Source organism: Anabrus simplex, chromosome 4, assembly GCF_040414725.1.
Source record: "Anabrus simplex isolate iqAnaSimp1 chromosome 4, ASM4041472v1, whole genome shotgun sequence".
Classification (NCBI taxonomy): Eukaryota; Metazoa; Arthropoda; class Insecta; order Orthoptera; family Tettigoniidae; genus Anabrus; species Anabrus simplex.
The window spans coordinates 404,575,035-404,592,337 of NC_090268.1; the positions used below are offsets into that span (position 1 = coordinate 404,575,035).

A 17,303-nucleotide genomic window follows, 5' to 3' on the forward strand; every position below is an offset into this window, starting at 1 on the left:
TTATGGCTGATGATGACATTATATATGTTGGAACCGGTCCCCAAGTTGAATAAAAGGTATTTGTAACATAAACACGTACCTAATTAGTATTGAAAAGGTTGAACCTAATAGATATCCTATTGTTGATCTCAGTTCAAAACGGAAACATTAATGAAGTTCATATCTTTAAATCACCCAGAGCAAATCAAGCTGCTTTTCTTTCGATTCTTTCCATTTTTCGAATCAAGTAATCCTCGTGAGGGTGCCATACAGTGGAACCATACTCTACTTGGGGTCTTACCAGAGACTTATATACCCTCTCCTTTACATCCTTACTACAACCCCTGAACACCCTCATAACCATGTTCAGAGATCTGTGACCTTTATTTACAATCCCATTTATGTGATTACCGCAATGAAGATCTTTCCTTATATTAATACCTAGGTTACAATGATCCCCAAAAGGAACTTTCACCCCATCAACGCAGTAATTAAAACTGAGAGGATTTTTCCTATTTATGAAACTCACAACCTGACTTTTAACCCCATTTATTATTATACCATAGCGTGCTGTCCATCTCACTGCATTGTCAAGGTCTTTTTGCGGTTGCTCACATCTGTCTGTCTGTCTGTCTGTCTGTCTGTCTGTCTGTCTGTCTGTCTGTCCGTCTGTCTGTCTGTCTAGTCCTCAGCCCAAAGGCTGGTTGGATCCACAGCAGCTTCAGCAGCTAACCTGTGCATTAGTGAGGAGGCAATCTGGGGAAATGGAGAGTGAGGTGGTTTCCCCGTTGCCTTCCTTACCAAGCAGAAGGTGCTATTATGTACAGAGTTGGGAGTAAAAATTATTTGTAATTATTAATTTTTAATACATTTTTACTTGTAATTGTTACTTCTCAAGCCCATCTGGTGGCCAAGATCATTAAGGCATCAAGGCTCTATGGTCTGACACCGTGGTTAGCTGGTCCGAGTCGCGTTGGTCGAAAATAATTTCACCATCACAATATTGGCCAGCAGGGTAGGAGAGGTGGTGATATACAATTTCTAATCACTGGATTGTGTGCTAAAATCCTGGATTCAGTTCCAAACCTCTCCACAGTGTTTATATGGAGTGAGGGCATGTGATGCTGCTGATAGTGATTCGTCTCTTGGATGGAGACATTAAGCCTTGAGCAGACTCCTTGGTGCTATTCGTCAGGAGGAGGCTATGTGCCGACACTGGGTTTCACTCTCTCCCTCCCTACTATCATTTATCACATCATTCATTTCATCTCATTAATTCCTCTGATGAGGGTGACATCAGGAAGGGCATCTGTCATAAAAGTCGCTACAAAATGTTCATCTCACTTCATACCCAAACCCCTAGAGAAATGACATAAAGGTTGGACATACAATACAATTGTTACTTTTCACAAATTGTAATTTTCACTCAGAATTTACATGTTTAAGTAAAATTGTAATTGTTACATTCTAGAAATAATAATCATATGGCCTCAGCTACCATGTGCAAGCATTTTAATTTGGTGTTGTCTGGCTGCCTGTTCATCAATTGTGACATTTCATTTTACTCTAGGCCTACTAGATGACAGAGTGAACTGAATATCTCTTGAGTGTCGCCTGGTGGCCATGATCGTTAAGGCGTTGAAGTCTATATGATCTGACACCGTGGTTAGCCGGTTTGAGTCCCGTTGTCGAAAAAAATTTCACCATCAGAATGTTCGCTGGCAGGGTAGGAGAGGTGGTGGTATAAAATTTCTAATCACTAGACTGTGTGCCGAAAGCCTGGATTAAATTCCAAACCTCATATGGAGTGGGGACATATGACACTGTTGATGGTGATTTCCTCGTTGGATGGAGACATAAAGCTTTGTGTAGACCCCTGGTGGTATTCAACAGGAGTAAGATATGTGCCAGCACCAGGTTTAACCCTCTCCCTACCTCATAATTATCATCATCTCACATCCAGATGCGCAGATCACCTATGGGCGTCAAACCTGCACCTGCACCAGGCAAGCCGAACGTGTCGTCAAACACTCCTGGCATTAAAAGCCATAGGATAAATAAAATAAAATTTCTTGGATGTCTGTGATTGAGTTTTACTGAATTTTGTCAGGTAAACACCAAATGTGTCCCCAGAGATATTTTGCATGCTGACATCATATGATATGGAGTGTCAAAGGGATTTTTTCCTGCCCGTCAAAACTCCAGCTACCTCTACTGGGTTTGAACCTGTTATCCTGGGATCTGGAGGCCAATACTCTATCACTGATCCACAGAGGGAGCTTGAGATTTAAATAACCATATACTACATAGACGAGAATGGAGCCGGAATAATCATGTGACAACAGACAGGTTAAGGTATCTGGAGCCACAGACAGGAACAACTACAGCTGTTTCTACAGTATCTTAATAGTATTAACACCAATATTTAGTTCATTACTGCTGCAGGACAAAATAAAATCTCTTGGACGTCTGTGATCGAGTTTTACTGAATTTTCTCAGGTAAACACCAAATGTGTCACCAGAGATATTTTGCATGCTAACATCATGACATGGAGTATCATTTTCTAGGCTTCTAACATCCAGATTTAGATGTTGCATTAAATTTCCTGTTTTGTTACATTCTTTAGTTACAATAATCAATTGCGAACTCACCCACTTGTACAGTTTATTCCAGGCTGAGGTTGACAGGTGTCAAGGAAATGTGGTCTTGGTTCTCCCATGATCGCCTTTCCTAGCTCTACAATGGACATAGTGAGTCCCATGCCCAATAGATATGAACGATACCACAGCAGTCCTTCCCCAAGTCCACTGAGGACACGATTTTTAACACTCTTGTCTGTATCACATGTTATGGAGATGCAACTTTCCACCACACAAAACTGTAAACAAAGAGAACAACACTGTGAGTGTTAAGTAATTTAAGTATTAGTAAGGATACTGAAAAGTGGTGCATAAATTTATGGAAAATCAGTGTAAAATTCTGAGTCAAAATAGGTTAAAGATTAAATTTTTGATTGCAGCATGCTGTTGTCTGAGTACCAAACATTTGTTTGTTCATCAAACTGAAGTTGTTGAGTAAGTCTCTGCTGCTTATGAGAGAATGGATAAGGCAATTCTTCTTGAGTGATGATGCAGTCAATGAGCTGCTGTCAATATTCCTTCAGAAAAGTTATACTGGCAGTGATATTCTAAATATTATGTTTATCAAGACATATAGTAGCTCTTCTTCCAACATGCTCACCAACATAATGGGCAGATTTTTACTAAGAATTCCATCTTGTCATCACTGGATTTTTATTTTTCAATTGGCTTTACGTCACACCGATACAGTTAGCAATCAATCAATCAATCAATCAATCAATCAATCAATCAATCAATCAATCAATCAATACTGATCTGCATTTAGGGCAGTCGCCCAGGTGGCAGATTCCCTATCTGTTGCTTTCCTAGCCTTTTCCTAAATGATTTCAAAGAAATTGGAAATTTATTGAACATCTCCCTTGGTAAGTTATTCCAATCCCTAACTCCCCTTCCTATAAATGAATATTTGCCCCAGTTTGTCCTCTTGAATTCCAACTTTATCTTCATATTGTGATCTTTCCTACTTTTATAAACACCATTCAAACTTATTCGTCTACTAATGTCATTCCACGCCATCTCTCCGCTGACAGCTCGGAACATACCTCTTAATATGGGCGAAACATGTCCCTTAACATTTTATAATAATATTTAATTTCCAAAAAGATCTCTTTGTATTGAATAGGTGGATGTATAAATAAACACTTGTAACATACTGTGTATTTACATACCACTTAGTCAAGCAGCTCTTCTTCTTTCTCTCAATTCTTCCCAACCCAAACATTGCAACAGTTTTGTAACGCTACTCTTTTGTCGGAAATCACCCAGAACAAATCGAGCTGCTTTTCTTTGGATTTTTTCCAGTTCTTGAATCAGGTAATCCTGGTGAGGGTCCCATACACTGGAACCATACTCTAGTTGGGGTCTTACCAGAGACTTATATGCCCTCTCCTTTACATCCTTACTACAACCCCTAAACACCCTCATAACCATGTGCAGAGATCTGTACCCTTTATTTACAATCTCATTTATGTGATTACCCCAATGAAGGTCTTAATGATGATGATGGGATAGGATAGGGCTAGGAGTGGGTAGGAATCGGCCATGGCCTTAATTAATGTACAGCCCCACCATTTGCCTGGTGTGAAAATGAGAAACCATGGAAAACTGTTTTCAGGACTGCTGACAGTGATGTTCAAACCAACTATCTCCTGAATACAAGCTCAGAGCTGTGCACCCATAAAGTTGTCTTTTATTTCATCTCCTATGTAATATTCTTTGAGGAATGAGAGATGTCTATGTTTCGTTTTGCTTGTGTTGAGTGTGATACGTGAAGATGGACTACAGGTAATGAACCTGAAATCAGTATTAGTTGGGTAATTGCAAATATTTCCATGGAACATCAAAATGTATTTAATGAGCAAGATACTTAAAGCTGTTATTTAATTTTCATATCATTGCTCGGCCCATTTGTGACATTATTTTTGAAAGATTCAAGCCTCGTGTTTAGTCCCCAAGGCAATCTGTGACATCTCTGGTGAAGGACAGTTAGTGTCCAGCTCGTTTCCTTGCAGCATAGACGAACGATCTCATGACTACTCATGACTATGGATGAGATTTTGCCCATTTGCCTACTTTATTCTTGTATATAGAAACTTAGGCTTTTATGATATAAATCCTTTTGAGACTCTTTATAACAAGAATATTTGGCTTTATTGTGCTGATAAATGCCTATTTCAGGGGGCTGTGCCAACTTAGAGTATAATTGCCTATTTACCTAATGCCATTTAAAGAATCCAATTTTTTCCCATTGCATTATATTCTAGTTTGTTTGGTTGACAGAATTATTTTCTCGTTTTTCAACATCTGTTTACTCCACTAACAATAAGAAGAATTCTCAGAAGCCTACAGATAAAGTACTTGGGGAATTTACCTCAGGATAAACAAGGCACAAATTGACCACAAAGCCCTCCATTCCTCTCACCTCCTAAGATGATATGTGAGAACCAATCAATGTTGAACTATGTTGTACACACCCACATCCCCCACCTCCCTCTCACTGCAAATTGTTGGATGCTTTGTCTTAAGATCTACTTTGAAGAAGTGATGTGATGGTGATTGTTCTTTGAAGGGGTCTAACATATAGGTCATGGGTCCCATTGAAGAAATGTCTGGCAATGCCTAAAAGAAAATATTCCAAGCTGAAGCAGTGGATCAATCGATTTCACAACTTCCCTACTAATGGAGGTGTAGTCTTCTGCCAAGCTTGAAGTAAGGAGGTCCCTTTTATATTTTTGTGACAGAGGACTATGATTGCATTTTGCCGTAGCATTTGTTGGCCTATTCATTTATGTATTGTGGTAAGTTGTTGCGGTGCAATGCTTTACACACTGAGTGGCCAAAAGTCATGGGAAGGGGTATCCCATTAGAAAATGTGCCGTGTATGACCCTTGAGTGTTGTGGCTAGCTGTGGCGTAGCTGAGCAGTCTGTCACAGACACCAGTGTCTTGAAGATGGCAACCCGTCCCGAGTTAACCAACTTTGAACATGTGATGATTATCGGTGCAGGACACATGGGTATTAACATTGTGTAGATTATACATGAATTTGGGTTTCTGTGGTCAACACTGTCAAGGGTGGATCTTTAATATCGCAGAGAGTATGTTACCACCCGCATAAACCGCCGCATGGGAAGACCACAGGTGTTTAACGAACGGACACCACGTCGCCTCCACAGAACCATTCTGGGCACTCGACGGGCTACTGTGAGTCAGATCACAGCCCAGTTGAATGTTGGAAGTCAGAAACCCATTTTTACCAGGACTGCAATGAGGCAATTGCACTGCATAGGCTTCACGAGCCGATGACCAATTCAAGTCCATTTGCTGACACCTCAACACAGAGCTCAACTGCGTCTTGGTAGGTGTGCTATTTACCAACTGATGAGCCTGACTTAGCACACTGGGGTGAAATGCTGGCAACCAGGAATGAGTTAGCTGGAAAATTTATAATGTCCAATAATGGACCAACTATATTGGTATTATATTCTGACATATATTTCAGGTTCCCTATGGGAATTAAAATCTATATCATCTGATGGCCAGGCAGGCATCAATTTTTGAAAATGAGACAAAGTCTCTCATAGTGCATTGGCACTGCCGGTAGTACCAAGTAGCCTATGCAGTGGCCCCCACTGGGACCTCTCTGGAATCAGACATCTCCAAACTTCGATACATTGCCGCAGAATCTCCTCATCTTTTTTGACCGGCCAGGTGGCTTTACATCAAGCTCCCTGCTGGACTTAATAAAGCAAGTGGCTGCCTCCCCAATATATACTCGCACCTTTACGCTATGACCACCACCACAACCACTACAACAATGACATCCGCCCTCACCTTTCCTTACGTTCCCATCACCACGCTTACATTCACTTTTCCTTCACCAGTTATGTCATCTTCGCTTCCTATGCCACCTACCCCTGAACGACCCAGTCTCTTCTACATTCCACCCCACTACCTTCAACACCAACAAACTGCAGAAGGTTCTGCCACGCCACTGGTTACGTCTGCCACTTCCTCAGCAGAAGCCGTACCACCAACATCGTCACCACCATCAGCACCATCTCACCCAGTAATGTTCAGCTGTGTTCTCGGAGGTGTCGATCCCACCATATCTGAACCAGAAGTACTCCACGAACTCCGTGCAGAAGGCATCCCGGCACGTAGAGCATTCAGAATCATGAACACCTCTGGTCCAACCTATTTGATACGCGTCCATCTCCCAACAGAAGAAAACGTCCATTGCCTCCTCACCAGCGGAGCATACATCTATAGACATCTACACAAAGTGGAACCCTGTTGCTTCCCTCCTCAACCATTTTCCAGACATCCTGCACCAACACATGTCGTCAAACCTGGCCAGCCCCTACTCCATATCAACCACGCCATCATTTCCCTCCAACCCTTCCCCAACTTGTTCCTTCTTTCCACCACCCCCCGACAACTGACTCCATAAGACTCCTCACCACTTCTCTATGCAATATCGCTGCAACACTTCAAACCCTCACCCTTCACCTCAACCCTGGCACTCTCGTCTGAACCTACACTCATTTCACACACACCCTCCCTCATTCACATCTCCCTAGCCAAGAGGCCCCATCTTTCCACCTCCACACTTATTCACTTCTATTTTTCCATCCTCTTAATCTAATCACTTCACAAATCTCTACCTCTTCTCCTGGCCTGTGAGAGGACAAAGGCATTACCCTCTGGCAGCTCCTCCCCGCCCCTCGGGCGGGGAATGAGAACGACTTCATCGTCATCGTCGCCTCCACTGTATGCACTAGCCATGGGTCTTGGTAGGTATGCTATTTACCATCTGATGAGCTTGACTCAGCACACTGGGGCAAAACACTGGCAACCAGGAATGAGTTAGCTGGAAAATTGATAATGTCTAATAATGGATCAACTATATTGGTATTATAAATTTACTCATTCAAGACATGTATTTCAGGTTTCCTATGGGAATCAACATCTATATCATCTGATGGCCAGACAGGCTTCAATTTTTGAAAATGAGACAAAGTCTCTCATAGTGCATTGGCACTGCTGGCGGTTCAAAGTAGCCAATGCAGTGGCCTCCACGGTATGCATTAGCCATGCATCTTGGTAGGTGTGCTATTTACCAACTCATAAACCCGACTTAGCACACTGGGGCAAAACGCTGGCAACCGAGAATGAGTTGGCTGGAAAATGTATAATGTCCAATAACTATATTGGTATCACAGAGCTCACAACGTGCATGGGCCCGAGAACATCAGCAATGGACCTTGGGACAGCGGTGGTGTGTGGTTGGTCTGATGAATCCCGGTTCCAGTTGTATGAAGCTGATGGGTGCGTAAAAGTGTGATGAAGCTATGGATCCTGTGTGTCAACCATGTTGTGTCCAGGCGTGAGGCGACTCAATTCTGGTCTGGGCAGCGTTCTCATGGTTGCAATCAGGCCTTATTGTCCGGCTGCAGGTAGCGCTGATAGGTACACATTATGTGGACATTCTTTCAGATCATCTGCAACCCTTTCTGGCCCTAGAGTACCCTGGTGGAAATGCCATGTTTTAACAGGACAATGCGCCATGTCACTGCTCTGTGGTGGCACGCAGGTGGTTGGAGGAGCACTGCAGTGAAGTTATGACCATGAATTGGCCCTCCAGATTCCACAATCTTAATCCAATGGAGCATTTATAGGATGCTGTTGATGCTGGTGTACGCTCCATGTACCCCGCACCAACTACACAACACCAATTATGGGTTGCAGTGCAAGATGCGTGGATCCTGATCCCTCCAGAATGATTCCAACACCTTGTACAATCAATACTTCACCACATTCAAGGGCTCGCAGAGGAGCATGGAACTTTTCCTCAAAGAAAAGAGTTTCCAGGTTTCAGGATTAGCACTCGCATACTGTACATACAGAGTAATTAAGGTGGAAGGAAGAAAGTAATAAAGTTAAGAAAGTTGAAATTAATAGAAAATAGGATTGCATCTGAGGAGTCCGATTATTCGCTGAATGGTCAGCATTGAGGCCTTTGGTTCAGAGGGTCCCGGGTTCGATTCCCGGCTGGGTCAGGGATTTTAATTGCCTCTGATAAATTCTTCTGGCTCGGGGACTGGGTATTTGTGTTTGTCCCAACACTTTCCTCTTCATATTCACACAACACACTACACTACCAACCACCACAGAAACACGCAATAGTGATTAAATCCCTCCATATAGGGTTGGCATCAAAAAGGGCATCCGGCTGTAAAACAGGACCAAATCCACATGAGTGACACAGTTCGCACCCACTACCCCACAGGTGGGGAAAAAGCAGTAGAAAAAGACAAAGAAGAGGAGTTATAATGCAGGACAGCCGGATAGGACAAATATGTAAATACCAAGTGGATGTATTGGAAAATCAAATGTCCCTCAATAAATTATGAAGGTTTGAGTTACGGTCATAAGAAAGTGGTAACAGAGGAGAAATTTAGGTGCAGGGATTCTTAGGTAAACAGATAAGAAAATGGCCGATTGACGTCTCTCTTGCTTTCTACGCAAGGAACAACCACAAGTTTACAGTAATGATGACGAAAATGATAATACGGTACTTCCCTGCTGGCAAGCAGTCAGAGGACGTTGCCATCGTAACCTGTAGGTTTGATGTCGGTCTGTCGGTCACTCAATGTAGAGCATGATACCCGCAGAAAATAGTAATTTGCTCCATAATTTGAAGAGTAAGCTAAATTATGAACATAAGAAAAGTTGTTTATAAACGTTTCACATGCAGTCCATGGATTTTACAGAAAATCAATAGTATAAGAGAGCATGGAGGAAAACTGTTCTGGGTTTCCTATAAACCCCTGTCTATTCAAAGATTCTAAAATCATATGCATATCAAAACCTTCTCCGGAATGAGTATACTCAAAATATGACATTTGGTTGAGATCTATTAAGCCATTTTGCCGTGATGGTGGAACAAACAGACAAAGAGACATGAAAAATAAAAATCACAGATTCGGTCTTGAGTTGACCTAAAAGGATAAATATCTGAAAAATTGGCAAAACGAATGAAATTACAGACAGTGGACCCCCTACAACTTTATTTATATAGATATTACTCTGTACAGAATCACATCAACTGCAAAAAGCCTTATCTCTGATCTCTGGTCTACTAGTTTCTACAACATTCTGCTAAGTTGGTCCTCTTTACATGTTTACCTTTAAAGAGGTTAAAACTTTATTTATATAGATATTACTCTGTACAGAATAACATCATCTGCAAAATGCCTTAACTCTGATCTCTGATCTACTAGTTTCTACAACATTCTGCTAAGTTGGTCCTCTTTACATGTTTACCTTTAAAGAGGTTAAAACTTTATTTATATAGATATTACTCTGTACAGAATAACATCATCTGCAAAATGCCTTAACTCTGATCTCTGATCTACTAGTTTCTACAACATTCTGCTAAGTTGGTCCTCTTTACATGTTTACCTTTAAAGAGGTTAAAACTTTATTTATATAGATATTACTCTGTACAGAATAACATCATCTGCAAAATGCCTTAACTCTGATCTCTGATCTACTAGTTTCTATAACATTCTGCTAAGTTGGTCCTCTTACACGTTTACCTTCAAAGAGGTTAAGAGAGAGATCTTTAATTTTAAAAGGTACTTCGATGTGTTTCATGAATCAGAGCATTGGTGGAAACCTGTGAGATAATTCAGATGTACCATTCACCCTACTGTACTCTATTAGTTGCTGGAAAGTACTTTGAAGAAAGTCTTTTCCTGGCCATCCAATTCAGCTGATCTCAATGTGGTTGAGGATTTGTAGAATGTCTTTGACTAAGAAATCAAGGTTGGTTACATGAATCTCTACCTTGTAACTTCAAAATATCTCAGTAAGTCAACATCAGATATTCAATGATAAATTTCGAGATCTTGCGTAGACCATTCGTACTGTGATGGCAACAGTTTTGGCCTCCTCACATGAAATGCCAAGTCAATATTGAGAAGTTAATGATCATGTTGTTGCTCACTACTGTCAGTACCGGTACAGTTTATTTACCATCTAACGGCACGCCTCTGATGTGCTGTTTGGCCCCTGTTTGGAAAACAGCAAATTAAAATATGTCTTTTTTTTTTACGTAATAATAATGTAGAATCTGTCCGTACATCGGATTTTGTCGTGATTTCCAGAGGATTTATAGTACCAATACGCCTAATGCAGAAATGACATCCATCAGTTTATATTTTTCTGACACTCTGTTTAAATTGAATACATGCAAAAACTGCCAATTATTTGTTCATGAAACTTGGCAGTATTAAAGTACAGATGTCCAGAATTTCCTTTCATTCCTTTCATTGATTTTTATCATGGTTCATGGTGTGGGTTACTGTAGTCACATCCTAGTTCATGAACCATGGGCAACGGTTGAATGGTCTAGTAAGTGGTCCTGAGAGTCGGGATACCAGTTGCTTTGGAATGGGAGTAGGCATCTCGGACATATTCTGAGCCATGGCCCTCCTTGTGCTCAGGTGGCTAGGACTATGCAATCCAACGGTGGTCCATAACCCGTTAGAGGAGAGATCCTCACTTGGACCATGTGCAAGTAGGGTAGCATCCTGCTTCATGAATTTACCCACCTCGTAGCATTTTAAGCAAGACTCGGACCTATGGGAGTAACGGTGTCCCACTCCCATTTGACAGGCGATGGACTCCTTGGAAACAACTTGGTGAGCGAAATGGAAGAAAGAAAGTAGAACTGGCTGAGTAAGCAAAGAGGATTCATCTGGATGTGCTAGGAGTAAGTGATACTTGGGTAAGGGGAGATAACGACGAAGAAATAGGAGATTATAAAGTGTACTTGACGGGAGTTAAAAAGGGAAGGACCGGGCGAGTTGGCCGTGCGTGTAGAGGCACGCGGCTGTGAGCTTGCATCCGGGAGATAGTAGGTTCGAATCCCACTATCGGCAGCCCTGAAGATGGTTTTCCGTGGTTTCCCATTTTCACACCAGGCAAATGCTGGGGCTGTACCTTAATTAAGGCCACGGCCGCTTCCTTCCAACTCCTAGGCCTTTCCTATCCCATCGTCGCCATAAGACCTATCTGTGTCGGTGCGACATAAAGCCCCTAGCAAAAAAAAAAAAAAAAAAGGGAAGGGCAGAGTGTGGGGTAGGGCTGTTTATAAAGAATACCATTGCATGCAACGTAGTTTCTGTTAGGCACATAAATGAGCAAATGATGTGGGTAGATTTGGCAGTTGGAGGAATTAGGAAAAGAATTGTCTTGGTGTATTCACCATGTGAGGCTGCAGATGAGGATGAAGTTGACAAGTTTTATGAAGCATTGAACGACATCATAGTCAGGGACAACAGCAAGGATAGGATAGTGTTAATGGGCGATTCAAATGCGAGAGTTGGAAATAGAACTGAAGGATTCGAAAGGGTGATTGGTAAATGTGGGGAAGATATGGAAGCTAATAGGAATGGGAAGCAGTTGCTGGACTTCTGTGCTAGTATGGGTTTAGTAACAAATACATTCTGCAAGCATAAGGCTATTCACATGGGAGAGGATAGAGAAACTGAAATCTGTCTGCAAACGAATAAGGGTAAAATCTCTACGATGAGGATATTAGACAGAAGTACATGGATATGATTAGTAAGAAGTTTCGATCAGTAGACGGTAAGTAGGTTCAGAATAAAGAAAGAGAATAGGTGGCATACAGGGATGCTGTAGTAGAAACAGCAAGGGATTGCCTAGGAATGACTGTGTGTAAAGATGGGAAAAGGCGAACATCTTGGCGGAATGCTGAAGTGAAAGCAGCTTGTAAACGTATAAAGAAGACTTATCAGATATGGCTCCAAACAAAGGTCGATGCAGACAGGGAATTGTAAGTAGATGAAAGAAACAGAGCAAAACAAACAGTTGTTGAATCCAAAAAGATGTCATGGGAAGATTTTGGTAATAACCTGGAAAGGCTAGGTCAAGTAGCATGTAAACCTTTCTGGACAGTAATATAGAATCTTAGGAAGGGAGGGAAAAAGTAAATGAACAGTGTTTTGGGTAATTCGAGTGAACTCATAATAGATCCCAGGGAATCACTGGACAGGTGGAGGGAATATTTTGAAAAATCTCCTCAATGTAAAAGGAAATCTTCCTGGTAGTATCGCAAACAACCAAGCTCATGGGGAGGAGGAAAATGATGTTGGTAAAATTATGCTTGAGGAAGTGAAAAGGATGGTAAATAAATTCCATTTTCATAAAGCAGTAGGAATAAATGAAATTAGACCTGAAATGGTGAAGTATAGTGGGAAGGTAGGATGAAATGGCTTCATAGAGTAGTAAGATTAGCATGGAGTGTTGGTAAGGTACCTTCAGATTAGACAAAAGCAGTAATTGCACCTATCTATAAGCAAGGGAACAAGAGGGATTGCAACAATTATCTAAGTATCTCATTAATTAGTATACCAGGCAAAGTATTCACTGGCATCTTGGGATGGAGGGTGCGATCAGAAGTTGAGAGGAAGTTGTTTGAAAACCAGTGTGGTTTCAGACCACAGAGGGGCTGTCAGGATCAGATATTCAGTATGCGCCAGATAATTGAAAAATGCTACGAGGGGAAGAGACAGTTGTGTTTATGTTTCATAGATCTAGAGATATCATATAACACGGTACCGAGGGAAAATATGTTCGCCATACTGGGGGACAATGGAATTAAGAGTAGATTATTAAAATCAATCAAAAGCATTTATGTTGACAATTGGGCTGCAGTGAGAATTGATGTTAGGATGAGTTCTTAGTTCAGGGTACTTACAGGGGTTAGACAAGGCTGTAATCTTTCACCTTTGTTGTTTGTAGTATACAGTAGCAGGGAGGGACTCAGTTAGGTGGAAATGTAGTAAGCAGTCTGGTCTATGCTGACGACTTGGTCTTAATGGCATATTGTGCCGAAAGCCTGCATCTTGCAACTTGAAAATAGGTGCAATGAGTATGGTATGAAAATTAGCCTTTCAAAGACTAAATTGGTGTTAGTAGATAAGAAATTCAATAGAAATGGATGTCAGATTGGTAATACAAAGATGAAACAGGTAGATAATTTTAAGTATTTAGGTTCTGTGTTCTTCCAGGATGGTAATATAGTAAGTGAGATTGAATCAAGGTGTAGTAAAGCTAATGCAATGAGCTTGCAGTGGTATTCAACAGTGTTCTGTAAGAAGGAAGTCAGCTCCTGGATGAAACTATCTTTACATCGGTGTGTTTTCAGACCAACTTCGCTTTACGGGAGCGAAATCTGGGTAAAATCAGGATATGTTATTCATAAGTTAGAAGTAACAGACATGAAAGTCATGAGAATGATTGCTGGTACAAACAGGTGGGAACAATGGTAGGAAGGTACTCAGAATGAGGAGATAAAGGCTAATTTAGGAATGAACTCGATTGATGAAACGGTACTCATAAATGGGATTCGGTGGCGGGGTCATATGAGGCGAATGGAGGATAATAGGTTACATAGGGGAATAATGGACTCAGTTGTGGAGGGTAAGAGAAGTAGAGGGAGACCAAGATGAAGTTGGTTAGACTCAGTTTCTAAAGATTTAAAGATAAGAGATATAAAACTAAATGAGGCCACAGCACTAGTTGTAAATAGAGGATTGTGATGACATTTAATAAATTCACAGAGGCTTGCAGACTGAATGCTGAAAGGCATAATGGTCTATAATGATAATGTATGTAAGTTGGTTTTTATCTTAGTCCATTAAGTAGGGGCTGGGCAATAACAATATTAATGTTATTGGTTTACGTTCCACTGACAACTTTATTGTTTTCGGACACGTTGAGGTGTCGGAATATTGTCCCATGGGAGTTCTTTAACGTGCCAGGAAATCTACTGACATGGAGATGACGTATATAAGAACCTTTACCACTGGACTGAGCCAGGTTCGAAACTGCCTAGTTGGGCTCAGAAAGCCAGCGCCTGAACAGTCTGGGCCACTCAGCCCGGCAGGGAAATTATATATTTAACTTCGAGAATAGCACCTCTCAGTCAGAGAGAAGTGAACAATGAGTTTCAGTGCAAGAGTGGCCTAATGAACATTTTTGGTTGAAATGCGGTATCGGTCTATAATAGTCCTTTGGCCTAAACTCAATGTCCACAGTGGACAAACTCATCTGTCGCCAACATTCATGATGTGGCAGAGCAACAAAATGTTTGTGAACCGGATTCCGGTACCGTAAAGGGCTGTTACAGGCTGATATCGTACTTCATCTGAAAACGTTGGTTAGGCCACTGTTGCGTTGATTGCCTCGGTTAAGCGACTTACCTGGTGGGATCCGGAAACCACGCTTGGTTCTATTGTTGGATTCTTGGCAACAGTAGGGGTTGTGTTTGGTACTTCAATCCCTTCTGCTCGCTGTGTAGAATACAAAATATGACAAACATTCTATAACATCCTTCACATATGCACTGACTGCGAAATTTGACCTTTTTTCACCTATTCTTCATTGTGATCTCTGAATTTAATTTCGTTAAACACTACCTACGGTAAATGTAGTGTTATACATGCTGTTCTAAGAGCTCAGTTTTAGTGGTGTGCACTTGGATGTGCCAGTATCTGTGTTTCTTGCCGATTATGGTGTTTTGTGACAACTCTCAGCGATTTTCTAAAGGTGTCCGCCTCTGTGGTGTAGTGGTTAGCATAATTAGCTGCCACCCCCAGAGGCCCGAGTTCAATTCCCGGCTCTGGCACGAAATTTGAAAAGTGGTATGAAGACTGGAGCGAGGTATACTCAACCTCGGGTGGTTAGCTGAGTAGAGGGGATTTGATTCCCACCTTAGCCATCCTCGAAGTGGTTTTGCGTGGTTTCCCACTTCTCCTCGAGGCAAATGCCGGGATGATATCTAACTTAAGACTACAGATGCTTCCTTCCCTCTTTCTTGCCTATCCCTTTCAATCTTTCCACCCCCACAACGCCCCTGTTCAGCATAGCAGGTGAGGCAATCTGGGAATTGTACTGGAGCCTCTCCCCCCAGTTGTAGCCCCGACCAAATGCTTCACGCTCCAAGGCACTGCCCTTGAGGCGGTAGATGTGGGATCCCTCGCTGAGTCCGGGGGAGAAACCAAACCTGGACGGTAAACTAACTAAATAAAAAAATAAATAATTTCACTTGTTTTGCTTTTTCAAATAGTATTAATCTCTCTAGGAAATCGCCGTAACAGATTCGTCCGCGTTTCAATTTCTAACCTTATGGAAAATATAAGTTCACATTGTTCACCGACTAAAATGGCCACAAAATTATTTCCACCGAGTGAGTTCAAATCAAAAATCAAAATCTCTTTATTTGCAAATGAGGTGTCTACCTCGGTGGCAAATGGTACACTAAAATACATTATTGTCAAGCACTAAATATTAAATTAACAAGAGAAGAAAATTTTTCCTATAATACAATATTATACAATTTAAGCTAACAATGTTTTCTATTAAACACACAGCTCATCCTTAATAAATTTATATTGTTTACAAAATTCTACTTATAATATATCCTGTCCTACTTACAAATATAGTCAACTGATATACAGTATGTGGAATTGCTTCAAATGATACTATAAAACTGGTATAACATTAATATTTACATTGCATTTATTTATTTACTTTTTTTTTTTTTTTTTTACCCGTTCTGGATCCTAAGTAGCATAACGACCTGCTGCGTCTTAACCAGAGCCCCTTTTGCCACCACTTTTCAGAGTTCCTGAAGGGCCTTCACAGCTACCGTAGCGGTCCCAGGGCCCTCTAAGTCCCCACTGTACTTCACCCCTACAGGCAGTCCCCTACTTTGGCTGTCCAAACTCCTTAGACCAGGGGATGGAATTAATTTATTCACACACGTTTTTTTTATATACAATAACCTGCACTGGTCGAATGCCCTCTAACATTTCATTTATTTTCTCTGTTGCTGTTTATTCTCTTCTTGAATATCTGTACAGATTTTGGAAAAGGATCAAACACTACCCCTGGTAAACTGTTCCACTCCTTCACACCCTTCCCAATGAATGAAAATTTACCCCAATCGCTTCTGCTAAAATTCCTTCTAATTTTATATTTGTGGTCAGTCCTGCCGATATAATTATTTTCCAACTGAAGCCTCTCACGGATATCTCCCCATGCTTCTTCTCCTGTATAGGCTCTATATAATCCTGTAAGTCTAGTTTTCTCCCTTCTCTTACTTAAAGTTTCCCACCCAAGTTCCTTTAACATATCTGATACACTACTCTTTCTCCTGAAATCCCCTGTTACAAATCTTGCTGCTTTCCTCTGCACACTATCTATTTCTTTTATTAGGTATTCTTGGTGAGGATCCCAAACACTGTTTGCATATTCCAATAATGGACGAACCATACTCAAGTAACTTTTTTCTTTTAATTCTTTGTTGCATCCTTTAAGTAGCCTCATTATGACATGTAATGATCTGTATGCTTTCCCAACAATGTCATCAATATGACCCTTCCAGTGCAAATTACTTTCAAATCTCACACCTAAGTATTTGCACTTGCCATCTTTTGGGATAACTACCTCATCCAAAGTATATTCAAATTCAGTTTTAAAGCTCCTGTTTGTAAAAGTTGTAACAGTTGATTTGCCTCCATTAACCTTCATATTATTTTCTTCAACCCATTGTTGGATACTTTCAAGGTCCCTTTGTAATTCTGA

The 17,303-nt window shown here is 41.1% G+C and overlaps 1 protein-coding gene across 1 annotated transcript in view; it reads right to left on the reverse strand.

The window, feature by feature from the left end:
• LOC136872299 (phospholipid phosphatase 1) overlaps positions 1-17,303 on the reverse strand; it is a 94,712-nt gene that overhangs the window by 23,510 nt on the left and 53,899 nt on the right. The window contains exon 4 of the mRNA XM_068227317.1: positions 2,632-2,858. Within this exon, the coding sequence (XP_068083418.1) occupies positions 2,632-2,858 (227 nt within the window). The remainder of the gene's footprint in view (positions 1-2,631; positions 2,859-17,303) is intronic.